Raw genomic sequence first — 12,474 nt, forward strand, 5'->3', positions numbered from 1 at the left:
TTATTATGTATGATATGTGGTATTTTGGGGAACTCACTGAGTTTTGTGATTACGGTTGAACATTTATGTTTCAGGTACTTCAGAATCAAAATGGAAGAGCCCGGGATGATTGCAGAGAGCACACACCACCTTTTTTCCGCATTTTAAGATTTACTCTGATATGATTTGATGTAGTGATATACTTGATCTTTTGGGTTATATGACGACGTGTGGATTAACGTTTTTATTAAATCGAAAAATGAAATTTGTGGGTCTTATTTTTGGGACGTTTCAAGTTGGTATCAGAGCCTTGGTTTGAGGGATTCAGTCAGACAATCGGGTGTGTCTGAACTCAAACCAATGATTTGGTAAAGTTTTTCAAAAAGGAATGTATTTTTTTAAGAAAAAAGATTCTTCTAAGAAAAGAAAGGGTGTGATGAATGCAATCAACCAAGCGTAAGTAAGTTTTCCCAAAATACTCATACATGTTATCAGATATGATTTGATATGTGAATTTGTGAATCGCATGCTAGTTAGGGTTAAGAATCTGCTCAATATTTACATGATAGAATATTAGGAGAGATGTATTTGTATGCCTATTGTATGAACTTGTAGACTTGCATGCTAGTACTGATCAGTCATTAATAAAGTGGTATGATTAGGTGTTGCTTGGTTCTGATTACTTGATGCTCAAATGCTACTTGCTGTGTGCTTTTTAGGAGTTCTCATTAGCTTCAGCTAACTAGTAAGCGAATATACTAAGTTGCATTATGGAAACTAAATAACTTTAGAATGTTAGGTTTTAATAATCATCATACACAAACACTTATATATTGAGTAATGAGTGTAGAGTATGTCCTAAGAAATTAAATATATTTAAAGGCTTAGGATGAAAAAGAAAATATAAACCCTTATCGTTCTTGTAAGTTTTTATATTTAGATAAATGTATATATAATTAATTAAAAAATAGATCTTATTCAGCTGTCCACTTTAGACCTTCAATCCCCCCCCGGTGAGTGGGACATCCATATTTGAAAAAAGATTTGCCTAAAAAACAACCTCATAAACTTTTGTAGTTTATATATTGGCTTTTAGATTGTAGCTAATAGTATAAAGTATAAGCACAAAGAAATTAATTAAAAAAAAAAAAAAACAATAAGACATAGTCAAGGAAATGGAAGTTTTCAAGGAAGGTGATGTTAAAACAAACCTAATTACGTAACTCAAACCAAATAGTCGCCGGTGACACCACCCCGTGTTTTTACTCAACGCGTCATTAAACAAACCCAATGCTATATAAATACCTTTAACCCTTCCATTCTTCACAAACAACTCACTCTGCAACTCAATCATGTCCTCTGATTCTCACCTCAACGGAGCTTACTACGGCCCATCAATCCCACCTCCCTCCAAAAAATCCCGATCCTACAACCGCCATGGCCGCGGCGGCGGAAGCTGCAACCCCTTCTCCTGGTGCTGCAGTTGCCTCTGCGGTTGCATCTTCAACCTCATCTTCCAAATCCTCATCACCATCCTCGTCCTCCTCGGGATCGCCGTCCTCGTCTTCTGGTTAATCTTCCGTCCCAACGCCCCGAAGTTCCATGTCAACGACGCCACTCTCACCCAGTTCACCCTTTCCTCCGATAACAACACTCTCTACTACAATCTCGCTGTGAATATGACGTTTCGGAACCCTAATAAACGGATTGGGATTTACTACGATAAAATCGAAGCCAACGCTGAGTATTATGATAAGAGGTTTGCTTCCAGGAATTTAGATGGGTTTTATTTGGGGCATAAAAGGGAGAATAACGTTAACACGGAGTTCGTCGGAGAACAAGTGGTGGTGCTCGAAAATGGTGATCGATCTAAATATGATAGGGAGAGAAACGATGGGGTGTACAACATCGATTTGAAGTTGAGGCTTCGGTTGAGGTTGAAAGTTGGGTGGGCGAAACCCAAATTCAAACCGAAGTTCGAGTGCGAGTTGAAGATTCCGGTGACCTCCGGCGGCGTGGTTTCTTCTACGGGATTTCAAAGGACGAAGTGTGATTTCGATTGGTAAATCATCATCATCATCATCATCTTCCCAATTGATGTTTCTTCGATTGGGTGTTTTGTTCTTCTGATTCATCGAGTATACTCTGATTATGCATTTTTTTTGAATTTTTCGGGATTATTGGTTCATTTTAGATCCTACAGTTCATGATTATGGATTATTATTATTATTATTATTGTTATTTATATTTTATGTATATTCAGTAGATCTTATTGTTTATAAATAAAGAGATTTTTATTTATTGTAAAATTTGATATATATTTATTATTAAGGTTGTTGCGTTGTCTTAAATTTGAATACCTACTTCGATTATTAAATAACCAACTGTAGAACATTATAGATATTTTATGTAAACAAACATTTTTTTTTCTTATTTTAGTGATAAAGAAGCTAAGAGTTGATATTTTAAAATATCTGGATAACTTTTGACTTATTGTTTATTACGATAAGGTATTATGTACACTTGATGAGCTTCCAACGGTTGAAAATTTCAAATTCGAATTATTCAAAGTAGTTGACTCTAAATATATATTTACGAATAAATTTATATTAACTTTACATATATTTTATATGGAAAATAATGACTTTTTCCTGTAGGTATTTATTTATTTTTCTTTGACCTTTGAAATGATCTGGAAGTTTTATATTTAATTAATAATTTGGATATTTTTCATATTTCTTCCCAAGTTAAAATAATTGATTTAAACCAATTGTAATGATAATTTTGTATAAAAATCTATTGATTCTATTAATAAATGTCTAATAAGTTATAGGGATGAAATGGTGTAAATATGATATTAGAATAAAATAATAGTTTCGGAATTAAAACTATTGAAATTTGAAAATGACTTTCGATAGGAAAAAAAGATCCTTCGAAGTACACATTTAAACGAAAAGCTACATTTTTCCACTGAAAAATTTCAAATATGAAGCATGATTAAAGTTGAAATGGATACTCCAAATATGAATAAAAGAGTTGAACAAATGAGTTGTCCTTTCCCCATTGAAAGTGCGGCTCCTTTGGGAGTTTTGCTTGCCGGCATTTTCAAACTTTTCTTTTTATATCTTCAAATTAATTGACATCTGTTTTGACATGTAATCTATTAAAAATATAAAATTGATGGACAAAATTCCTTCATTTGGATCTAAGCATACAACCTATGTGATAGTCTCTTGCAAATCAAAATCCTTCTTCACAATTAAGAATTTATATATAGGGCATGTCTATTGATTTTTAAGGGTTCTGTATACAAAATAAAAATGAGCCTATATATATATATATATATATATATATATATATATATATATATATATATATATATATATATATATATATATATATATATATATATATATATATATAAAATCAAAATTAAAATGGTTGAGGGGGATATAAAAAGAAAGAAAAGGAAAAAAGCTGGTTAAATTGTAAAAAACATTGAACAAAGGATTGCGAAGAAATGAACATTGATCTCTTACAAGAAAAACGAGTAAGACTTGGCCGGTTTATCCGGATCCGGAAATTGACGGATTATACGAACCGAGAACGGGACCGTTATATAATAACCGGTTTCGGGTATCAAATCGGGTATAGTGGGTATGTAACCGTTTGGAACCGAAAATTGATAATTGGAACCGCATTCGTGTATTAGATCCAAAAACCTGTAAGTGACTCGATACACATGAAAATAACGTGCTTCTAGAGTTAATAACTATTGTTAAACAGTGAACTACAATTTAATAAAAAAAAAAAAAAAAAAAGCAGCCCAAACGGAATTATAACGAAGTTGATATAACAATTTAAAGCTAACTAAAAATTCAGCAACAATGTTGTAACAAAAAAAACAGAACCGATATCTCATTTTTAGAGGAATATAAGTGACTTAATACACATACAAATAAGGTGTTTTTGAAATCTATAAGTATTGTCAGACAGTAGTGAATAACAATTAAAAAAATCAACCCGAACCGATTCATAACGAAGCAGATATGAGAGCTTAAAGCTAACTAAAAACTCAACAACAATGCAAAAAATAAAGAATAAAATAAAAAGAAATTACGGAATAAAATAAGAAATTTTTTAGAACTAAATCAGTAGGTGTATTTTTTTATAACCCTTCAATTTTCAGTTCCTTGGCCCACTAAACCGGTCTCGGTTTATTAAACCCGATTCTGATTTTTTTACAAATCTATTTCTAAAACCCGGAAATACCCGGATCCGTTGGAACCAACTGAACTACAAGTTATATATATATATATATATATATATATATATATATATATATATATATATATATATATATATATTACAAATTATATAACATATTAAATATATAATTAGACTAAAAGGATTTTAGCTTTTAAAAAAATGCTCATAACTTATATAAAGAGTGTAAAATTTTTATAAATCTTCTTTCTTTTTATAAGTAAAATTGTGGGTTTGAAATGAGGGACATGACTTATCATTTTATTAAGCTAGTCATGCTTTAATGTCATGCTTTAATCATTAAGCATGAGTAATAAAGTTTTAAGACTCAAATGATACTCTAATAAAGAGCTTACGGTCTTTCACTCTTGTTCTTTTTTCCCTTAATCATAACCGTCAATACTCTTCATTCCTACTCTTTTTCTCTCTTAAATGGTTCGATGTCTTTTTTCCCTTAATCATAACCGTCAATACTCTTCGTTCCTACCCTTTTTCTCTTTTAAATGGTTCGAACAAAGTAGAAGATTTCATACTTTCAATTCTTCTTTAAGACAAATGTTGCATTTTTAAGGCTTATGAGCTTTATGTTGCAAGTTATGGACTAGCATCCAAGGTGTTACATCTTGTTGGCTGACTTTTGTAAAGGGATTTTTTTTTTCTTTCCATCTCCATCAACTTTCTTCAGAGTAATCAAAGTCTTCAAAGTTTATTGTTTTTTAATACTTCTATGGTTTTGTTTAATCTTTTATGTTTATGCAAAATGATCATTGGTGGGAATAAAATAGTTTTATGTTATTCAAACTTTATAATGCTTCTATTGCCAATTTTGTCATTTTAGAAACTGAATTTTTAAACAAAACCCAACAAATAGTATCATAGTAATATTTACATGCAGGTTTAGATCATATGATTATCTGAATAATCTTTATTATTAGAAAACATTGATGATTTTATTTTGTAAAAAAAAAAATATAACCATACATATTTTCTATGGTAACTTTAAAAAGTTTATAATTGTTATTTTATGACTAAAAGTTTAAATGTACTTTTTGAGTCATAAAAGTGGCATTAGAAAAACTAAGAGTTGTTTTTTTTATATAAATGTATGTTTGTTGTGCATAAACAAGACAAAAAAACCCGTTGTGATATTGTGTAGTTATTTGTAATATTTTGTTTATTCATATGGTATGTGATAGTAAAATAGATATTTTGCAATTTGGTAATTTTGTAAGTAAAAGATTATTATTAGACTAGTTTATTTTTTTATAATATGTAACAATATTAGAAGTGTAACGTCCTAATTTTCAAAAACGAAATTTTCGTTTTCGAAATAAGGTATAAAGTCAACTTGTATTCAAAAGTAATGTAAAAACTCTTTTGTTCAACATTGTAAAGATGTAGTTTCCAAAACCGAGTAATAATGTAGAATCAGTGGAAGTCTATAACAAAAACAGGAAAGCTGATCCCTTCTATCTAAGGGCAAAACAACCTAAAATACATTTAATTCACAACTATATGCACAAAGCTTAGCGAGTTCCCAAAAATATTACAAACATCACAATAATAACTATGCATAACAATATTCAGCTTCTTTAGCTCACGGCTAGTTCCGATCTTGCTATCATCCCAACCAAGTACTATTTGACTCACAGCTAGTTATGTTCTTCTCACTAGCCCAACAATCATATAAGCATACAAGCAAAACACAAAAAAGCAAGACCCTACTAGTCTAGTTAAGAATACCATCATGTCATAATATTCCACATGCATCTAACACACAGAGGAACCAATCATGACATAAGTAATATAGTGAGAAAACTCACCTGAATCTAGCAACAAAATCAAAACAGCAATAATTGCAACAACACAATTGTCACGAATACCTAATACCAATCCAAGACCAATTCTTAGTCAATTACTCAAATCCATCAAAACCAAAAAGTAACGGTTAACGGTCAAATGGTTAAAGGTCGACGATCAATGGTCAATGTGCCGCAGCCTGCCCTTGGTCATGTCTCTACCACTAGGAGAAAAAATAGTCATAATATCATCTATCTACGTGTCATGACCATCCAAAAGATCGCCTCACGAACTAACATCTGAATCATCTTTCATTTTGAGTCTTAATCACATAAGTCTATACACCCAATGGTTCATATCTAAAACTCCTTAAAGGCTTAATGGATAAAGTTTATGACTTTATCCATTTAGACCACACAAACAAACAAGATTTCAACTATAGTATGGCATACTTTTAAAATAAATGCATGTCTAGAAAAGATGAAAGATACCTCATGAACTTCACTAACAACTATAATCATTGTAATAATATTTCATACGATAAAACATAAATAAGAAACTTTTGAAATGTTCAGAATTGTTTCAATATGAAGTTAAGAGACTACTCAATATGAATCAAACCTTATTAGCTATAGTTTACTTTGTGATGAGTAGATTACTCTTCCTTTATTATTTTAGAGTTATGCCTTACTAACTATCACCCATATTTTAAATATAACACTAACTAATGAAGTAGATAAAACACCTTATGAGATTTAGTATGGAAAGGTTCCAATTTTATCTTACTTAAAGGTGTTGGGCATGAGAAGCTTATGTAAGACCAAAAAATTCTAGCAAAAATAATCCCAATATTTACTATGTGCATATTTTTAGGATATCCTAAAGATTTTTAAGGCTATTACTCTACAATCCCACCGATAATAAGATATTTATTTCATGGAAATGTGAGTTATTAGAAAGCAAGTTTTTAATGGACAAAAAAGTAGGAGACGTATGGAACTTGAAGAAGATCAAGAACCACAACCTGATGTAGCAAATATTGGCATTAGTACCCAATAAGAAATTAATGAACCTAAAAAATAATTATTCACCAATCTAATGAAACAGATAATGTTTGTAGATCTGGTATAGATCATCAAGAACAAAAGAAATGTGGATTTCTCATTGATGAATGTTTCTTGATGGATTCTGATAACCCCATCAACTGCCAGAATGTTATGTCAGATTCTAAATCCAACAAATGGCTTAAATCCATCCATGTGTGATAATCAAGTATGTAACTTGATTGACCTTCCTTTCCATAGTAATACAATATTTAGTAAGTGAGTTTTCAAGAAGAGAATAGACATCGATGTAAATCTACACACATTTATAGCAAGACTTGTTGCAAAAGGTTTTCACTTAAGCTCATGGTATCGATTATGACAAAACCCTTTTCTCTAGTTTCTATGATTAGATCAATTAGGATACTATTTTCAACAGCTGTATATTATGACTATAGAATATGACAAATGACTGTCAAAACTCCTTTCCTTAATAGACACTGACTTGAAAATATCTATATATATTAGCCTGAAGGTTTTGTTGATCAAAAATATCCTAATAAAGTATGTAATCTTTAAAGATCCATTTATGGATTTGATGGAAGCATCTCAAAATTGGAATATTTGTTTTTATGAGGAAAATCATAAAGTATGATTTCATAAAAAATGAAGATGAATCTCGTGTTTACAAGAAAAACTAATGTAATCACAATGATATTTCTAATATTGTATATAGATGCATGCTAGTCGTGGGAAAGAACATTTCAAGTTTGCAAACATTAAATATTTTAGGAAGTGTTTTTAAATGAAAGATTTAGGAAAGTCGATAGATATTCTTGGGATAAAGATCTATAGAGACATACAATGTCGATTTGATAGGGATAAGTCAATGTTTATATATTGACAAGATCTTGAAAGGGTTTAATATGCAAGACTCCAAGAGAGGATTCTTGCCAATGTCACATGACACAATCTTTAGCTCATCTCACAGCCCTAGCACAAAAGTTGAGTTAGATAAGATGATTGATTTTCTATTTGCTTTAACAATTGAATTCATCATGTATGTCATGTTATGCATAGGACTAGATGTATGAAGACACATTAAGTATGATAATAAGATACCAATAGAATAAAAGGGAAGATCATTGGATGAGTATAAAGAATATTCTAAAACTACTTATGAAGAACGGAAGAAATGTTTCTATGATTGAAAGAAGTGTTGGGTTATGTGCATAACATCAATCCAATGGTGTACATGCAACCCTAATTTCTTTGATCTAGGTTTTTCTAGTATGAACACAGCAACATTGAATACCAAAGCAATACCCCTAAATTCTAGCATAGAAATTTGAAAATCACATATGATTTAGGGTTTAGATCTTACCTTTGATTGTTATATAGCAATAACAATCACTATCCTTATTGATCTTGACTATTGAAAGCTTAGTACCCCAAGTGTTGCACCTCTAATGGAGTCATAAATACCACAAGCAACAAGATGACTTAGATGAGGGAGGAGAAATCGGCTTGGGCAACTCTAAGAAACATAGGGACGAATTCTACAAGAGAAAGGGTCTATTTATACTTATGTGAGCTGCTAGGGTTTTAGGTGAAAACCCTAATTCTCTGCTTAGGCCTTAAGCAACCCATGGATTCCCTCTAGAAAGCCCTTGGACGAAATCCATATGGGCTTCCCATAGATTTTGTCCAATCCCCTTTCCATTAGGAATCCATAGCCCAATTTGCAACTATGATATAATTGCAATATCAGTCCCCTTTATTTAATTAATCTCTTTTTGCCACAAAATTAATTCTTAATTAATTCTTGACTAATCTTAATTAAACAATATGATTTCTCTTTTAATATATTATCCATATAATATATTAATAAATCAAAATTAATCCTCTTTCTCCTTAATTAATCCTATCAATTGATATGGTAAAGGCAACCCAAAAGAACCATGCTCATAATCTGGTTAAGTACATACCAAAATAATTATGGGCTTAGACACCTAATCCAACAAGATCATAGTAAAATGTGTTATATTGATGATAGCTTCCTACTAGTAAATGTTTTCAAATTTTAAGGGAAATAAAAGCCATTTTCATAAAATCAAGCATCACCAAAATATCTGTTTCACAACATAAATACAAAAATCAGAGTCTCATATCAAAACATCTCTAAAAAACCATGAAGACAGCTGGATAGTGTGTATAATCACACATTTGCTTTTCCCTGATCCTCAGAAGTACCTGAAACATTTAAATCCAAAACTGTATGCTAAAGCTTATTGTGTTCCCCAAATATTACATATAACACATCACAGCTAAAGATATATAAAAAGTATGGGTTATTAGCAACCCTGGGTTATCAACAACTCAAAACAACATATGTAGGTTATCAGCAACCCCGAGCCGTTAGCGACGCAAACACAACATATTCTTATTATCAGCAACCCCGAGCCATCATCGACTCATATACAACATATTTTGGTTATCAACAAGCCCGAGACATCAATGAATTACATACAACACATGATATAAGTAATAAAGTGAGAATACTCACCTCACAAACAAAGTAGAAAATCCCTACAGCTCGTAAACTTAAGGCCAGTACAACAACCTAAACATGTAATAGAACATCAAACTCAGCCTATGACTTAAAACCCTAATGTTTGACCTAAAGTTAAACTTAGTCAAAAAGTCAACTAAGTCACTTTCTGGAAGAAAAGCAAGCTACACCCTCTTCAGGGCGCCTGTAACACCGTAAATTTCAAAACAAAATTTTCAAATTTTTATAAAACATAATTCATTTAATATTCATAAAACAACCATAATTAATTATCCAATTCAAGTAAATACAAAATCCCAAGATCACAAATGTATAAACTCCGTGCGTGTGTACGGATCAAGCCGGCGCCTTCCCGCAGTCGTCACTAGTACCTGAAACAATAACATCAAACACTGTAAGAACAAAGCTTAGTGAGTTCCCTAAAATACCACATATAACATATATTAGCCACTCGAGGCTATAACTCTATGGGTCTGTGCACCCAAACTCTGTGAACCCTCAGGTTCTAACTCTGTAAACATGAACAACATAAATCACATAGAAATAATGCAGTACAACACATAACCTACATAGCATACAAACACTCTATCACATAACTCTGGTTACCTACTCAAGGTAAAGTATAGTGAGAAGACTCACCTTGCGCGTCTTGGTAAGTCGTGAATCCTGAAATCACTAGTGCTCGATCTCCCGAGCTATAGTCCTCCTAAATCACAATACATCTCTAATTAACACTTTCCCAACTAAGATTGATTACTCTTTAACAAGTCAACTTAGGTCAACGCTGGTCAACGGTCAACGGTCAACTTTGACCAGACTCGGCGAGTGCACTATAGCGACTCGGCGAGTCTGAGCGTATATACTGACTTCCCTGAAATCCTCCCTTGACACGTAGAGTATTCTCCTAACTCGACGAGTTCCACTTGACATGAGTTGTGGGGCTACCACGACTCAACTCGCCGAGTCTCAAGAATAACTCGGCGAGTCCAGCTTGACTCAGTCCACCTGTCCACTCTGATTCCCCCTGACTCACTGAGTCAACCCTTCCCTACTCGACAAGACCACTCGTTGTGTGGTCGGTCATTATTCATACTACTCGACGAGTCTGTTCTTCGGACTCGGTGAGTCCGTGCCATGCAATGACTCAAACTTGCTCATAAGGTCAGATCCAGTCCATTAACCCATAGATCCAGTCCTTCCAAGCTTATTTAGCACGTAAAGCCACAATCTTGATGCACATACAATCTCTATATGACCATATATGAGGTTTTTTACTCAAATACTACAACACAAGGTCATAAACTCCATTGCTATACATAAAGCTTGATCAGTGAGGCTCTTTGGACCTCTATGGATCTAGATCCAGAGGCTCAACACAAGAAGGGAACTATTTGGCATCAAATCATCCCATAAATGTCCATAAGAAACCCTAGATCCCATAATACTTCACAAAACTGAGGATAAACCGAAATCATACCTCTAGATTGATGATCTAAGCTTCAAATCCACGAAAAAGCAACCTCCTTTGCTTCCTCTTGCCTAGAATCTTCTCCTTCTTTGATAAATAACACACACAAGGTCAAGAATGCCTCCTTACTCTCTCAAAACGTTCAAGCACTCAAGGGTTTCTCTCTAAGGGTTGGGTGAGCACAAATGACGGCCATAAGGCCCTTTAAATAGGCCTTAAACCCCGGAAATTAGGGTTTCACCACACAGCGTGGACTCGCTGAGTCCACTCTTGGACTCGTCGAGTCCGGATGCGAACCCGTGCCCAAATCCGCGATCCTCCTCGGTGAGTTTGAGCTCCAACTCGCCGAGTCCACTTACAATTTTCATAAATAATTCCAAAATAGATACCTGGAAATTCCGGGCTGTTACAATTCTCTCCTACTAGAACTAGACTTCGACCTCGAAGTCTCACTCTGCAAATAACTCCGGATGCTGCTCTCGCATCTCACGCTCCGGTTCCCACGTCATCTCGGACCCCTTCCGATGCTGCCACTAAACCAAGACCAAAGGTACCTCCTTGTTCCTCAGAACTTTGATTTTCCGATCTCTGATGGCCACTGGTCTCTCAACATAATTCAGACTCGCATCCATCTGAATATCGTCTAATGGAACCACTGCCGACTCATTGGCTATACACTTCTGCAATTGCGACACATGGAAAGTGTCGTGAATCTGCCCCAACTCTGCTGGCAAATCCAAGCGATAGGCTACCCTGCCTACCCTCACGACTACCTGAAATGGTCCGATATATCGGGGCCCCAGCTTGCCCCTCTTCCTGAATCGGATCACTCCCTTCCAAGGAGAGACCTTCAGGAGCACAAAATCACCGACCTGGAACTCAAGTTCGGACCGGCGTCTGTCCGCATAACTCTTCTGTCGACTCTGAGCAGTCAGTAACCTCTGTCTGACCTGCTGGATCTTCTCTGTCGTCTGAAGCACTATCTCCGTGTTGCCCATAACACGTTGCCCGACTTCTCCCCAGCAAATGGGGGTCCGACACTTCCTCCCGTACAACAGCTCAAAGGGTGGCATACCGATGCTCGAATGATGGCTTCTGTTGTAAGAAAACTCGGCCAACGGCAAATACGTATCTCAACCCCCCCCCCCCGAAATCCAATACACATGCTCGGAGCATGTCCTCGAGGGTCTGAATCGTCCGCTCACTCTGTCCGTCTGTCTGGGGGTGATATGTAGTACTAAAATGCAGCCTGGTACCCAACTCCTCATGGAACTTCTTCCAGAACCTGGAAGTGAAACGCACGTCCCGGTCGAAGACAATTGAGATCGGCACCCCATGCCGAGATA

At 34.3% G+C, this 12,474-nt stretch overlaps 1 protein-coding gene across 1 annotated transcript; it reads left to right on the forward strand.

The window, feature by feature from the left end:
- The first annotated feature begins 1,288 nt into the window (after nucleotides 1-1,288).
- Nucleotides 1,289-2,288, forward strand: LOC145031392 (NDR1/HIN1-like protein 3). The gene has a single exon (XM_078979933.1). The coding sequence runs from the start codon at nucleotides 1,332-1,334 to the stop codon at nucleotides 2,043-2,045; it is 714 nt and encodes a 237-aa protein (XP_078836059.1). The 5' UTR covers nucleotides 1,289-1,331; the 3' UTR covers nucleotides 2,046-2,288.
- Nucleotides 2,289-12,474: the final 10,186 nt, after the last annotated feature.

Source organism: Lactuca saligna, chromosome 2, assembly GCF_052625555.1.
Source record: "Lactuca saligna cultivar CGN05327 chromosome 2, ASM5262555v1, whole genome shotgun sequence".
Lineage (NCBI taxonomy): Eukaryota > Viridiplantae > Streptophyta > Magnoliopsida > Asterales > Asteraceae > Lactuca > Lactuca saligna.

Coding starts and splice junctions, on each gene's coding strand:
- LOC145031392 (XM_078979933.1), top strand. CDS start 1,332: ATGTCCTCTGATTCTCACCTCAACGGAGCTTACTACGGCCCATCAATC.